Source organism: Triticum aestivum, chromosome 4A, assembly GCF_018294505.1.
Source record: "Triticum aestivum cultivar Chinese Spring chromosome 4A, IWGSC CS RefSeq v2.1, whole genome shotgun sequence".
NCBI classification, from domain to species: Eukaryota; Viridiplantae; Streptophyta; class Magnoliopsida; order Poales; family Poaceae; genus Triticum; species Triticum aestivum.
In genome coordinates this window covers 13,934,601-13,950,159 of record NC_057803.1, presented here as the reverse complement: position 1 = coordinate 13,950,159, position 15,559 = coordinate 13,934,601, and the positions used below count along the sequence as shown (strand labels likewise).

General features: G+C 44.0%; 2 protein-coding genes across 3 annotated transcripts; one reads left to right on the top strand and one right to left on the bottom strand.

The window, feature by feature from the left end:
* Positions 1 to 2,773: 2,773 nt before the first annotated feature.
* Positions 2,774 to 5,996, top strand: LOC123084801 (fatty acyl-CoA reductase 2, chloroplastic). The gene is made up of 9 exons (XM_044506313.1): positions 2,774 to 3,443; positions 3,537 to 3,640; positions 3,726 to 3,925; positions 4,038 to 4,138; positions 4,261 to 4,483; positions 4,578 to 4,739; positions 4,832 to 4,913; positions 5,010 to 5,404; positions 5,502 to 5,996. The coding sequence occupies exons 1-9, from the start codon at positions 3,083 to 3,085 to the stop codon at positions 5,713 to 5,715; spliced, it is 1,842 nt and encodes a 613-aa protein (XP_044362248.1). The 5' UTR covers positions 2,774 to 3,082; the 3' UTR covers positions 5,716 to 5,996.
* Positions 5,967 to 10,804, bottom strand: LOC123084802 (serine/threonine-protein phosphatase PP2A-4 catalytic subunit). 2 transcript variants are annotated; one of them, XM_044506315.1, is made up of 11 exons: positions 10,530 to 10,804; positions 9,819 to 9,875; positions 9,217 to 9,300; positions 9,052 to 9,123; positions 8,824 to 8,895; positions 8,561 to 8,601; positions 7,997 to 8,063; positions 7,212 to 7,403; positions 7,036 to 7,125; positions 6,843 to 6,950; positions 5,967 to 6,429 (listed from the first exon to the last, which is right to left on the bottom strand). In XM_044506315.1, exons 1-11 carry the CDS (start codon positions 10,620 to 10,622, stop codon positions 6,364 to 6,366), a joined length of 942 nt encoding a protein of 313 aa, XP_044362250.1. In that variant the 5' UTR covers positions 10,623 to 10,804; the 3' UTR covers positions 5,967 to 6,363. The 2 variants fall into 2 exon arrangements, with proteins under 2 accessions (XP_044362250.1, XP_044362249.1); XM_044506314.1 differs by having other exon boundaries at positions 6,363 to 6,950.
* Between the last annotated feature and the right edge of the window lie 4,755 nt (positions 10,805 to 15,559).

The window sequence follows — 15,559 nt, the reverse complement described above, 5'->3', positions numbered from 1 at the left end:
ACATTCGAGGAGCTGATGGAAAAAAGAAAAATTCCAAATGTCTGAGAAACTTTTCAAAATCGCACTGTTCACGCCTGATTTTGTATTTTTTGCCATGAGCTCCTCGCATGTCCAAACTTAAAAAAATGCACAGAGTTCACGCAGAGGAGCATCTTGCATCACAAAAAACTTGGATTTTTTGAATGTTTTTCTATTTTATTTCAGTTTACTGTTTACCAGTTGCATCTGAGCTCGGGTTCCGGATTGAATATCAATTATTTGTTCTATTCTCACGCTTGTTCTCTTGGAGCTCTAGAAACATAGGAATGACATAGTCTCTAATCGTGCTTCGCCATTAGAGGTGATGGTTATTAGCAAGGTGGTTCAAGATAGTAGAACGTGGCATCACGCATGAATTTTTCGGAGACTACGAGCCCTTCACCAGGGTGTCAAATGAGTGGAGCATTCCAGTATAATTAATTTCCTTTAGGGAGGTTGGTTCAAGTATTGAGTGCATTGAGTTGATGTACTAAACATGTCAATGAGGCTAGCTTTCTAAGAATTTCCCATTCTAATATATGATGCGGCATGTTTCTGTGTATTCTAGAAAAGCAATGACACCGACGTAATTTAAAGAGTCAATCCGTTATTGATGATGATAGTGACTTATACCATCAGATTAGTTGTTTTGATGTAATATTGTCATCTCACTTTATTTTCAATTAAAACCTACTGGAAACCACATTAAGCCATGCCATCATTTAAACTAGAACCTTACAATAAACACAACCGTGTCACCATGAACATCCATGAAAATACTAACTGTCAAAAGGCAAATTAGTTGACTCGAATCTCCACAGCTGCAAAGGACTAATAGCGACTTCAAAAAATAAAGTTTGTGATGGTTGTCATGCACATCTCCGTATAAGGCGATGGTTGTCGGCTTGGCGCACCAAGAGGCGCCTTTGCTCCCTTCTTGCTTTTGGCGCCTCATCCTCCTCGTGCTAGCTGCGGAAACAGGCCAAGACAACAGAGCAACAAAGCTCTTGAGCCCCGAGAATCTCCTCCTATTCTACTAGGAGGTAGACATGTTTCATTGCCCATGATAAATATGCTCCACGGGTTATTGCCCATATGCATCCGAGTTGCCATGTTTGCCGACAATGTATGACCACTTTGGAGTTCACCTCCGGCGACAAATGGCACCATTAGGGATATAGCCAACCCAAGGGGTCAGTGTGGACCAACACTGCAAATACTAATATAAATTTAAAAAAAATATGTGTCATATATAGGCTTCGAGAAATTTCTAGGATGATCCATGGACCACCTTGTTCATCCCCTAGCTACACCCATGTGCACTATAACTTTCTGCATTATGCTCCATCTCAATGCATGTATCTTTGACCTAAAAGGGTATGCTCCATCTCGATGCATGTATCTTTGCCCTAAAAGCATGTTTACTTAGTCTGATACATTTGACCATTCTTAAAAGGCATTTCTTGGTCTCCATTAGCTAGTGGAATCCTCTGCACCAATAACATGTCGCAAACTTCGTAGGTACAGCTACACATGAATGGGGTGCATTCATACACTAGATTATTTTCTGCCATTTTGTATTTAACCTAATTGGCGTAGAAATTTCCCATGTGATCGCTTCTTCTGTCTCTCATGTTTTTCATCGCCTATTCCAAGGCTAGGCTCTATCTCTCTCGTTTTTCACTGCCTATTCCAAGGCTAGGCTAAATTTCAAATAATGTTTGAACAAGTTTAGTTTGTGCTATTGTCTAGAAAAAAATCAAATTACTTTTCTTAGGAAGGGGTTTAAATATTTTCCCATGAATCTTCCATTAGTTCAGACATTTCTTCAAAGAATACATAATTTTATTCAAGCTTTCCTATTATTGAATACAATTTTAATTATTTTAATAAACACAAAATTTCTCATATATTTCCATTTTTTAGTTTTGTTTCATGAAATTTACGAAACTTCTTTTAAAAATCGGTTATTTAATCAGATGCCGATCAACTTCATAAAAATTCACGCAATTCTAAATATTTCTTTTGACTGTAATAATATTTCACGAGAATGTGCATGACATCGGAGAATGGTAAACCTTATTGAAGGTTCAAGTGGTATTTTTTCCGATAAAGGGTTCAAGTGGTATTGGTTTGTTGGAAACTTGGAATCACCCATAACTATCTATGAAGATAATGTTGCTTGTATTGCTGAAATGCAAACAAGTTACATAAAGAACAATATTTAAGAACACAATGTTCCTAAATTATTTACCACGGTGAGTTACAAAAAGAAAAAACATGGAAAGATTTTGCAAACCAAGTCCCCCCATAATCTCGCCGCTTTATAACACTTTCATGATCCCACACCATATTCTTAATATTGCACCATTTTTCCCTTATAGGTTTTACCCAAATGGTTTCAAATAAAAACACCCACACATGTCACTTCAGTTCCTCCTTGGTTTTCCCGATGTGTTTCTAACGGCATTGGCATGTACGTTGATGGGGCCGGACGAGGTTGACGCCATTTCATTTTCTCCTTAAGTGGCCCATTCATTCCGCCGGCAACAGGCTACAGTAGCTCGGGCTGCACTTATTTGCACGGATGCTACGCTACAGTAGGTTTTCCAAGAAGAGCATGCGCGCACGAACTTTGCATGCGCGCCCTGCCCTGCCCTGCCCAAGGCGAGCGCGCACGAGTTAGGCAAAAGACCTCGGGGGCCAGACTCTTTCCGTGTTCTTCCCACGGCACGGCGGTATAAATTGCCGGCGCGCCATATTTGTCTGCCCGGCCGGCGGCAAAAAAGATCATTTCGGTCGATAGCTAGCCCCCTGCTCGAGCCCCATGCATGCAACTTCTTCGCAGCCTCCCTCCACCCCGGCCCCTGCCGATCAGCTCCACCATCACAGAGCCTTGTAGGTGACTTACTCGCCTGGTGATTAGCAGGCAGGAAGTAGCTGGTTTCTAACCCGGCGCACCGGCCACCTACTCGCCATCTCCTCCGGCTCTACACCGCGGCAGCGGCATCGATCGATTTACCCTCTGCGCGTACCTAGCCCGTACCTGACCCTCCTTGGCGCCATGGGGAGCTCGTGCGTGAACCTCTCCCGCGCCGTCGCGGCCGCGAGGCGCCCGGGCTTCGCCACCGCCGGTGGCGCCGGCGGCCACGGGAGGAGCGTGGTTGCATTGTCGTCGTCGTCGTCGTCGAGGAGGCGCACCGCGGCTGACGGTGGCGTGTCGTGCGGCATCGCCAACGGGTACCTGGGCGGCTCCTCGGGCGGGTCGCGGCCGCCTTCCTTGCCGGTGCACGGCAAGAGCTCCGGGCCCGGTTCGGCGCGGGAGGCGGGTGGTGATCACGATCGCGCTGACGGGCTCGGGATCCAGGAGTTCCTTGGCGGCAAGAACTTCCTCATCACCGGCGGGACCGGCTTCCTAGCAAAAGGTACGTTTATGTCGCCACCTTCATAGTTTTCTCTGCCTCCACCTGATTTTTCGTGCTCGATTTCGTTTCGAATTTATTTATCTGCCGTGTCAGTTCTGATCGAGAAAATCTTGAGGACGAACCCTGACGTGGGCAAGATGTACGTGCTGATCAAGGCCAAGGACAGCGAGACGGCACTGCAGAGACTGCAAAATGAGGTACGATGACTAGAATACCCTAACCCTACCAGTTCTTGTTCTTCATCCAAACGATGATATTCTTTTCCATTTTTCATTCATGCAGGTGGTAGACACGGAGCTGTTCAAGCGCCTGCAGGAGATCCACGGGGACGACTACCACGGATTCATAACCAGGAAGCTTGTCCCCGTAGTTGGCGACGTCCGGGAGGCCAACATCGGCATTGCCCCCGAGCTGGCCGATGAGATCGCGGAGCGGGTGGACATCATCGTCAACTCCGCCGCCAACACCACCTTCGACGAGAGGTTCGTCCTTCTATAATACGTCTACTTGTCTTCTAGCTAGCTGTTTGCACTGCTCCAAGATTCAGTGACTCCATCGTGACCAAAAGAAATTTACATCTGAATATTCAACCAGGTATGATGTTGCCATGGACATCAACACCGTGGGGCCGTTCCGGATAATGAGCTTCGCGCATCGGTTTCGAAGGCTGAAGCTCTTCCTGCAAGTGTCGACAGGTCAGGCTCATGCCATCTGCCAAATGAATCCTCTCCGCGTGAAAGCGATGTTTACTTAGAATTTTCCCTTTGGAGGGGTTTCCAACGGTTGTGTTGCATGACATATCCATGCATGATCGCAGCGTATGTGAACGGGCAAAGGCAGGGTGTCGTGCTGGAGAAGCCATTTCAGTTGGGTGACACCATAGGGAAAGAGTCAGCTGGATCCTCGGATTCTTCGGAGCAGCACAAGAACGCCGTGCTGGACATCGAGGCGGAGATCAAGCTGGCCTTCGACTCGAGAAGGCGACCCGACGATGACTCGGCTTCTTTCTCTCAGGAGATGAAGGATCTAGGGCTAGAGAGGTAAGCAACACATACATTTCTTGCCATTATTACCTCCTTGGTCTCCGTCTGAAGATGCAATATTCATTTGATTTGCTTTACGTGCTGGTTGTAGAGCGAAGCTCCATGGGTGGCAAGACACCTATGTGTTCACCAAGGCCATGGGGGAGATGGTGATCAACAGCATGCGAGGGGAGATCCCCGTGGTCACCATCAGGCCCAGCGTCATTGAGAGCACCTGGAGAGACCCCTTCCCGGGCTGGATGGAAGGGAACAGGTACGTACTTGAGTGTAGAATGTGGTACAATCTTGCAGAGTTCATCAACATTCTGTTCTGATTTCCATTGGCGAATTGATTTGCTCGACCAGGATGATGGACCCTGTCGTCCTCTACTACGGCAAAGGCCAGCTGAGCGGGTTCCTCGCCGATCCGGCCGGAGTCCTAGACGTGGTAATCAGTTACACATTCTCTTGGCAAACGTAGTAGTGAAACCATGGAGCTGATCTTGCAGACGCTAATGGCTTTTCTGTTGTGTCGTTTGGCAAGGTTCCGGCGGACATGGTGGTGAACGCGACGCTGGCGACGATGGCGAAGCACGGGCGGGCGGCGGAGGGGGGAATGCACGTGTACCACGTGGCCTCGTCGACGGTGAACCCGCTGGTGTTCGGCGACCTGAGCCGGTTCCTGTTCCAGCACTTCACGCGGAGCCCCTACAGCGATGCGGCGGGGCAGCCCATCGCCGTGCCGCCCATGCGCCTCTTCGACACCATGGAGCAGTTCGCCAGCTACGTCGAGACGGACGCGCTGCTGCGGAGCGCCAGGGCCGGCGTCCCCGCCGGCGAGCGCCTCTCCCAGCGCCTCCAGGAGCTCTGCGCCAAGTCCGTCGAGCAGACCATCCACCTCGGCAGCATCTACCAGCCCTACACCTTCTACACCGGCAGGTCATCTCTCTCTCTCTCCCCCACCCATGGCCAAGCAGACCCATGTAGCATCATTTATATGCTCTGTTTGCTCAAGCTGCTACGACGATCTATGCAGGTTCGACAATGGCAACACGGAGGAGCTCATGGCAGAGATGTCGACAGAGGAGAAGGCGGTGTTCCACTTCGACGTGAGGAGCATCGACTGGACGGATTACATCACCAACGTCCACATCCCAGGGCTCAGGAAGCACGTCATGAAAGGGAGGGGCATCGCTGCGGAATCGCCACCCTCCACGGTGCTCGCCGCCACCTCCACCTCCACGGAGTGAACCCACTGCCTTCACACCGAACATGGAAATGCGCCGCAGCGTGTACACTAGAGTTAGATTGTATCATGTGCCTAAGTACGTGATCCACTGAAGAAACACATTTGGCTATGTGTTAGCAGCAACTTAACTAAGGTTGATGTCATTCTGTCGATTGATTCTGCATTATAGACCTGTTTGTCCTAAACAACAGAAAATACTTGTTCTCCTCTCTGCATGTAATTTCTTATCGTGTATTTGTGGGAAAACAAAGCTTTGGAAATACTGAAATATGATTTAATTAACTGTATCTTACAGTCGATAATACAGATTACAAGCCTAGTGATACAAGCTTAAGCTACATATAGGAGTTCAGTCTTTGCCAATGTAAAATGCCATGCCTCTATGAAATTGCCAAAGTATAGAGGGAGAGGGTGCATGGATGGCCCTTTCTTCACCTGGGACTCAGAGCAGGTGGCTGCATGAAGCTTCTTTTGTTTCAGGATGGCAGCAGTCTTTTGGATTGACCAATGGGGGTCAATTTTACACAGGGCTCTGGTACACCCCATTGTTATTGTTTGTTGGCTCATGTGCAGATTTGGATCCAGCAGAATCTCACTGATCGGTGCAGACTATCGCAATACAAGCTGAGAAATGGTGTAGCCAGTTTACTCAAAGGAAATAATCAGGCGTTCTCCTTGTCACGTCTGGCTCACCTCTCCGAGGGGCTGGCTCAAACTGCAACAATAAGGGGGGAACCAGCTTGATAAGCATCACGTGACAAAAAAAATATCAGAGGGCACAAAATGAGGAACCTATTTCAATATAATGTCTTCTAAAACACGATTTAAGTACAGTATTAACATTTCTATTTGAAGTTTCAGTAGCTTTACAGTGCATATAAGACTGATCTGCATTTTGTGCCTATCTGGATGATGGCAGTATGTCACAGCCATGGGCCAAATAGCAAAGAGAAAGTGTCATGGAAGTACAGCATTAACACTTCTATATAAAGTTTCGGTAACTTTACAGTGCATATATGACTGATCTGCATTTCGTGCCTATCCGGATGATGCCAGTATGCCACAGCCATGGGCCAAATAGCAAAGAGAATGTATCATGTAAAAATGAAGAAGTGAACTCGTGATCACCTGGATAAAGGTGTGAGCATTGCAGTCATCAACTTCCAAAATGGACGCCATGTTGCCACATCGGTAACAATAGTTTGGAGCACTGAATATGGTAACAACTTTTTGTTCCTGTATATGGACAGCGAATAATCACAACATATTACTTGCAAAAAAGGAACAGCTGATAAAGTATCTAAAAGTTCAACCAGCTTACATGAGCCCAGTTATATCCCTCCATGACTAACTGATGAGCCCGGGCTACAAGTTTGAGATTGTTGGTGTGATTGAACTGCTCAGATATGTCCTGCGAAAAAAGAAGAATGAACAAAGTACAACTCAGCAAATCCGCAAATAGTGCTTGTAAAAGGAACAATAGTGCTACAGTAGTACCTGCCCAAAAGTGTAGCCTGCACCACGAGGAGAAATGCCCCAACCACATCGATCGTCCGGATCAGACCATAAAAGATCACACATAGGACCCTCATGTGGAACCTCTTGGACACGATCCAAGCTACGCACACTATCAAGATTCTCAATCGATGGAGATAAACCACCATGCAGGCAGAAAATTTCAGATTCCACCTTCAAGAATGTAAACAAAATATCAATATAGCCCCTGAACACAAAATACTGAGAAAAATGCAAGAAAACCTTATGTGATAATCAGAAGGGTGGAGAAAAATGCAAGAAAACCTTATTTGATAATAAGAAGCGTGGAGGGCAGCTATTTTATCATACATATTAGCATAAAAAACAATGAGTATATTATCAACCTATCAATGAATAAGTTCAGTGTTTAATAGTCCATTCATACAACTGGGTATCTCAACAGTCAAGACCTACCAACACTAGAAAGAGCAAAACAGCTAAAATCAACTAACAGTTAAGGTTAGAATCATCCAAGATTGTGTTTCGCTCATTTTGTATGTAAAGAATTTATGGATTGTCACACTCATACAAAGTGAAGACATTCCACGGTCCATGGATATGTTCTCAGCTACCGAGTCCAAAGTGGGCAAGGCATGAAACATAACTATCATACAGACGCCAACAAAACTGGACATCCATATAATTTAACACAAAAAAACCTCCGCACAATAAGGCTGCATGCATCTTAGAAAAATGCAGAATAATCCAAAGAAAAAGAGAGGAGGTCTAAGATTCAGAGTACACACCAGGGCTGTTAATGGGAAATAATCAAAAAGATCTGTGAATATCTTCCATACATTTGCATTGCCGTACCTGGTTAGAAAGAACGAGAACATAAATGATATTGCTAAGACAGTAATACTACCACATACTTGTAGTAAAAATGTACTCCGTAATCAACTTATATTGGACTAAAGAGTTTGTAACTTTATATACAACATAAAAATAACATGTAATTATTCAAATTTTCTCAAAGCATATGCAGCTCCTAAGCATGGTGATAGAGCAACATCAGAAGAAAAGATCATACAACTAGTTTCACAAGTCATGTGTATGCAATCAACACATCATCAATACTAATCTAAGGAATCTCTACAAATGCAGGTATAAAAGACACATGAATAGATGATGCCAACTAGATTCACATACATGAACACAAGTGGCACAACTATATATGAGAATTAAGACAATTTAGTTAAAAGAGCATTAGGATCAGATTGAACAAGCACAGATTTTCTAGCACAGCTGCAACAATAAGATTAAGTACATATAGAACAGGCTAGAACTGGAATAAGATCAAGTGAACTCACTTTCGTAGGCATTCATCGTAGAATCCATATACTTGTGTGATCTGCAACCATTGTGAAAACATACTTTCAGTTTGAGAAGAAAAATACATGACAATGAACTAAAACAGCATCAAAATTATAATAAAGCAAATTATGCATAAAACAGAAGATGTAAGATTCAAAACAGAGAAGCCTGCTCCATTTTCCATTCAAACTGAGATAATGACAGCTACTGAGCTACAAACATCAACACATAAGCATTGGGAAGATAATATCTATAGTACCTGCCGACTCTCATGGTTTCCGCGGAGGATTGTAATCCGATGTGGGTGGCGAACCTTCAGTGCTACCAAGAGCTGGATAAGAAATATCATTAAGTACATATAACATGAACTCAGACATAGTATCATTGGAAAGAATAACTGATTAAGTGAAACTCCACTAGTAAGATCTTTTACAGACTGAATGAAGAACAGATGGTGGTATATGAACACGAGTAGGTTGATTCTTACCGAAACAGTCTCAACAGAGTAGTATCCACGATCCACATAATCCCCCATAAACAAATAATTAGTATCAGGACACTGCATAAAAAAGATTAGCCATTAGTGCAATGTTCAATGCATTGTTTTAAAGCAGGGTAGGAATAAATAAAGGTGAGCTAACAAAAGTAATACCTTCCCGCCAATCCGGAAAAGCTCAACAAAATCATGGAATTGTCCGTGAATATCACCACAGATTGTCACTGGGCTTTTCACTGGCTGCATAACAAAAGAAAATGCAAAAGCTTAAAGCCAATGCTTATCTGCCGATGTACCCATACATGTAAACAATTTCAGATGATGATTGTATAAATACTTGTTAAGGTATCAGAGTGGAACTTTGCATTATTTCATGATTTACAAAAGAGATAACAATTAAGTACTGTAGATCAAATGGATGTGATAGAAGAAAACCTTAAATTACCATATCTCATTTTAGCATCAGCAATTGACTGTTTATGGGTTGAAAAAAGAAACAAATAATAGGATATAACTGAATTTATTTAAAGTCAAATTATTGATCAGAATGCCCTTGAGCCTTGACACATTGGACTGAATAAAGGAAACAGCTATCTGAACAATAAAATGAGGATGATGTTGCTCAAGCGCAGTGCCAAGATCCAAGACAGTATAATAAGTTCAAACAACCTTTGGAACCAGCTATAAAGAAACCCAACGCGTGTATAACAAAAGATACACTGCACAGCAGTGAAATAAGAACCGATAGTATGTGATACCTGAACATTGCTTTCCTCCATCAATATCTCCTTAGCCTTCTCGCATAGTGCTTTAACCTGCACATGTGGGGCTGTGGAGAAACATAAATTCTATAAATGTTTATGGGCATCAAATATTCCTGTTTCTGACCAACAGCACACACAACATCCTTCCCTAAAAAAACACACACACACAACACCCAAATCAACCCAAATGTATATGAACGACGTCCTGCAGGTGATATACTTGACCTTTATTCTTTCTTTTTTTGAGGAAGATGCACTTGCCCCTAAAGATGCCGTTTTCCCTACTGAAATGGCGCTGGAGACAAATTTGTCTTCTACAAAGAACGGTACAGTGACAATAGGAGCTTGCAAAAATTCCTATTTTGACGCTGCTTTACCGCGACTATTACAGGAGATCTATCCGGAGAGACCAAATCTGAAGCACAGCAGCAGAATGATTCAAAAACGGCCCTTGGACAGGGGCAAGCTAGACGGCATATCTATCATCCCCCAAACCGTCCAGCATAACAAACAGCACCCAAATCACCGGATCACGCCCCGAATCCAGGGCCTCGAACCAGCAGCCCAGCCGTTAAAAAACCCTAGAGGCGGCCCCCCTCGATAACAGATCAAAACGAGCACTCGCCAGATCCGGCGGAAGCGCCGGCGAGGGAACGAGCGAGAAAGCCAGATGGAACGGCGGACAGAAGCGTGCGGAAATCTCACCTCTTGCTCGGCGAGCGGGCGGCACTGCAAGAGCTGCTCGATCTGCGCGTCCAGGCCGCCGCAGCCGCTGCTGTCCACGCTCATGGGCTCCATGTCCTCTGCCGCCCGCGTCCTCCTCCGCCGGCCGTGGGAAAGGGCAACCTGAGCTGGAGCTCGTCGCCGGCGGCAAGGCGGGGCGAGAGGGGGAGGGGAGCGCTGGGTCGGGGCCGCGGAACAGGAGAGTGGGGAGTGAGAGACTGGGGGGGAGCGGGGGAAGGAACTGGACGCGGACGGGAAGCCCATCATCCGCCACATGGGCCCAAATCCGTCCAGCCGGTGGGACCCACGCGCGCCGCGTCGCGGCTCGCAAGTGGCTGCCGGCGGGGGCCGAGCGCGTGCGTGGACCGGGGAGAGACCCCGGGGCGCCATCCTTCTCAAAATTTTCAGAGATTTATCGAGATCCGGAGGGGCTCCGGGTGGCCATTTGAACGGGGACACGTTCGATCCTGGTTGAAGATCGGCAATTGGCTTTCTCATCGCCACGGTACAGCATAATCCATTTGATAATATAGTATGGACAACCTGTAAAAAAAATGGGTCTGCAAATTGTATTTTTAATCTCTTTTTCTTTACTATGCAACGTGTGATTTAATCGAGTTTCCGAATGAATCTGAATATAGGGGAATATCTTTAATCTTCATAAATTATTCGTCATAATTTAAATCTCCTTTTCTTTATGATCCAACGTGCAATTAAATCGAGTTTTTTAGTTCATCGGGAAATAGGGAATATATATTTTTCGATCCACCGGGCGTAAAAACCTCCAGCTCCATACTTAGAAAGAAGAATTAAAAGCACCCTAAGTCCTAGAACTTGTTCAGCATGTGACGATTTAGGGCCTGTTCGCCCTTCCGCCAGCTCCGCGGATCTGCGGAGCGCGTATATCCCAGCTCCACCTTTTCAGCCTGCAGCTCCGCCGGCTCCGCGAGCTGACTCGGGAGTGGAGGGATTCCGAACGCTCCCTTAGTCCGATAGTTGCAAAAGTGCACCACACCATCCTCAAACTTGCACCAGATGTGATGATTTGGTCCTGGCCCAATCAGAGCGAGACAAGTGACGCCCAGGTGGTCGAGCGGTTGCCGCCTGCACTTTTGCACATAACCCTTGCCTTTTTCTGAATTCAAGTCGCAATACACTGGACCTGAATTAAATTTGTCTCAGTATTTGTTCGCATTCGTTCGTTCAAGGGCGGCCAGGTAGTGTCATGTTGGGGGCGACAGCCACGGCAATCAACTGATGGCGTCAGCCACCACGGCATCATCGCCGTCACCGGAGTTCACTGGTGGTATGGAGGCACCTCCTTCCGCTCATCCCGTCCGCCCGTTCGGCATCTTCCCACCCGACTACTAGGAGTCTTCTGCCTCCCTCTGCTTTGCTATGTTCGTCGTCTACCTTCTTCTTACGTCCGTTCGGCTGTAAAACTAGGGTTTTGAGCGATGATTTTAGGCTAGGGTTTTGGCTGATAAAGTAGTTGTTTCGGTTGATAAAGTAGGGGTTTAGGCCTAGGGTTCTTCGGTGAATATAGTCACCAATGGATGTGGGTGCTTAAATGAAGCTCTTTTGTGCTCTTCAGATGATTTTGTCGGAGGCAAATTAGTGCTCATTTTTTGAACTTCTGTAGTTCAGTTATGCTCAATGATGTTTGTTGTGCAGTTTCAGTTATGCTCATACTCATGCAGTTATGCTTGATGTTGTAATTCAGTTATGCTTATGGTCATGCAGAAGAATTGCGACGACTTTTGTAGTTCATTAATGATATAGGTTCGGTTTTTGCAGTTAGTTAACTGAATTTTGCTCAATGCACATTTCTGGAGTTAACTGATTTTTTCTGAGTGGTACAAGCTTAGTTTTGTATGGCTTAACATTTGTAGTTCAGTTATGCTCATGCTATGTTCAGTCAAATTTGTAGTCAGAGTTGTCTTGTGATACGTCTCCAACGTATCTATAATTTATGAAGTATGCATGCTGCTATATTATCATTCTTGGGTGTTTTACAATCATTTTATAGCAATTTTATATCATTTTTGGGACTAACCTATTAACCCAGTGCCCAGTGCCAGTTGCTGTTTTTTTGCTTGTTTTTTACATCGCAGAAAATCAATATCAAACAGAGTCCAAACACCGCAAAACTTTTTGGAGAATTTTTATGGACCAGAACACCGGGGATGGGCCAGAGCAACACCTGGGGGGTGCCCCGAGGGGGGCACAAGCCACCAGGGCACGCCTAGGGGCCCAAACGTGCCCAGGTGGGTTGTGCCCACCTCGGTGGCCTCCTGCACCCCCTCTTTACCCTATAAATTCACAAATATTCCAAAAACCCTCGGGGTTAACCTAGATCAAAAGTTCCGCCGCCGCAAGGCTCTATAGCTGCTGAAAACCAATTTAGACCCTTTTCGGCACCCTGTCGGAGGAGGGAATCATCTCCGGTGGCCATCTTCATCATCCCGGCGGCCACCATGATGAGGAGGGAGTAGTCCACCCTCGGGGCTGAGGGTTTGTACCAGTAACTATGTGTTTAGTCTTTCTCTCTCGTGTTCTTGAGATGTCACAATCTTAATGTATCGCGGGCTTTGTTAATATAGTCGGATCATATGGTTTTTTCCCTCTCTATCTTGTTGTGATGAATTGAGTTTTTCCCTTGGAGATTTTGTTGTTATCGGATTGAATACTTTTATGGATTTGAGAACACTTGATATATGTCTTGCAATTGAATACTCGTGGTGACAATGGGGTATCGTATTGATTCACTTGATATATGTTTTGGCACTCAACTCGCAGATTCCCGAGGTGACATTGGGGTAATCTATGCATAGGGGTTGATGCACGTTCTTGTCTTTGTTTCTCCGGTAGAAATCTTGGGGCACTCTTTGAAGTTCTTTGTGTTGGATTGAATATTATGAATCTGAATTTGCTTTGGTGTTATTTTAGTACGAACTCTTGGTTAGATCGATCAGAAAGAATAGCTTTGTGTTATTTTAGTACGAACTCTAGGATAGATTGATCGGAAAGAATAGCTTTGAGGTGGTTTCGTACCCTACAAACAATTCCGTCCTATGTTCTCCGCTAGATAGGAACTTTGGAGTGATTCTTCGTTGCACGTTGAGGGACGGTTATATGATCCAATTATATTAGCATTGTTGAGAGATTGCACTAGCGAAAGTACGGACCCTAGGCCTCATTTTCAAGCATTGCAATACCGTTTTTGTGCATGTTTACTATTTGCTACCTTGCTGTTTTTATTTATTCAGATTATAAAAATATATTTCTACCATCAATATTACACTTTTATCACCATCTCTTGGCCGAACTAGTGCACCTATACAATTTGTCATTGTATTGGGTGTGTTGGGGACACAAGAGATATCTTGTATTTGGTTGCATGGGTCGTTTGAGAGAGACCATCTTCACCCTACACCTCTCATGGATTGATAAACCTTAGGTCATCCACTTGAGGAAAAATTGCTACTGTCCTACAAAACTCTGCGCTTGGAGGCCCAACACGTGTCTACAAGAATAAAGTTGCGTAGTAGACATCAAGCTCTTTTCTGGCGCCGTTGCCGGGGAGGTTATGTAAGCGGCACTCACATCCCATCAACGAAGCTCTTTTCTGGCGCCGTTGCCGGGGAGGTGAGTGCTTCAAGGTATATCTTTAGATCTTGCAATTGAATCTTTTAGTTTCTTGTTTTATCACTAGTTTGGTTTTATAATAGAAAACTACATAAAATGGAATTGAGGTTGCATCATATTATTGATCATCTTTATAACTTTTTTCTTGAAAATGATTGATCGGAAAATTGTTCAATTGTTAGAAGAAGAAGTCAACAAAATGTTTGGCACAAAATATTTGAATGATGAGCACGATTGCAATGTTGTTAGTATGAATTCTTTGAATATCCATGATGCTAATGATATGCAAAGCCATAAGCTTGGGGATGCTATATTTGATGAATATGATATTTTTAGTCCCCCAAGTTTTGAGGAGAAAATTTATTATGATGATTAAATGCCTCCTATTTATGATGATTATATTGATGAAAGTGGATTTGAAGAGGTCGTGACTTTATTTAATGATGAATCCACTATTTTGGAGGAGGTTGCAATTGATTATGATAACAAAGATGCTATCTATGATGATTATGGTGATGACATGTATGCTATAAAGAATAATATAACCATGAAACTTGTCATCAAGATTTAAATTTTTACTCTCATGATAGTTATTTTGTTGAGTTTGCTCCCACTACTATTGATGAGAAGAAATTTGCTTATGTGAAGAGTAATAAGTTTTCTATGCGTTTGTGTCATGAAAAGAATGCTTTATGTGATGGCTATTTTGTTGAATTCATTCATGATGCTACTGAAAACTATTATGAGAGAGTAAAACATGCTTCTACATATCTCAATAATATCAAGTTTCCTCTCTATGTGTTGAGTGTTTTGAAGTTGCACTTGTTTTGCCTTCATGTGCTAGTTGATTCTTGCTTCCTTGAATTGTTTGCTCACAAAATTCCTATGCATAGGAAGTGGGTTAGGCTTAAATGTGCTAGTCATATGCTTCATGATGTTCTTTTTCATGTTTTAATCCTTATCTTTTATGTGAGCATCATTGAATTCATCATGCCTAGCTAAAAGGCATTAAAGAAAAACGCTTGTTGGGAGACAACCCAACACTTTTACCTACTGTTTGTGTGTGTTCACATGATTAGTCTATTGTAGTAATCATGTTTTATTGCTTTTGTTTCAATAAAGTGCCAAGTAAGACCTTTGGGATGGCTTACGTGATAGTTGATTTGATCTTACTGAAAAACAGAAACTTTTGCGCTCAGGAAAACAATTCTCATTTTTAATAGAAGCGTGATAAAATGCTGATTCTTCTTGTAGAAGATTAATAGACAAATTAGCCAGGTTTTCCTATTTTTTAGAATTTTTGGAGTAACAGAAATATGGTTGGAGTACAGATTACTACAAACTATTCTGTTTTTGACAGATTC

What these genes read in the sequence shown, in the direction of transcription:
- LOC123084801 (XM_044506313.1), top strand. Translation starts at nt 3,083, where the DNA reads ATGGGGAGCTCGTGCGTGAACCTCTCCCGCGCCGTCGCGGCCGCGAGG. An exon ending in AAGGATCTAGGGCTAGAGAG is followed by an intron (nt 4,484 to 4,577) that starts GTAAGCAACACA and finishes TGCTGGTTGTAG; the next exon opens with AGCGAAGCTCCATGGGTGGC. An exon ending in CGGCCGGAGTCCTAGACGTG is followed by an intron (nt 4,914 to 5,009) that starts GTAATCAGTTAC and finishes TCGTTTGGCAAG; the next exon opens with GTTCCGGCGGACATGGTGGT.
- LOC123084802 (XM_044506314.1), bottom strand. Translation starts at nt 10,622, where the DNA reads ATGGAGCCCATGAGCGTGGACAGCAGCGGCTGCGGCGGCCTGGACGCG. An exon ending in TACGATGAATGCCTACGAAA is followed by an intron (nt 8,064 to 8,560) that starts GTGAGTTCACTT and finishes CTTTCTAACCAG; the next exon opens with GTACGGCAATGCAAATGTAT. An exon ending in AGGGATATAACTGGGCTCAT is followed by an intron (nt 6,951 to 7,035) that starts GTAAGCTGGTTG and finishes GTCCATATACAG; the next exon opens with GAACAAAAAGTTGTTACCAT.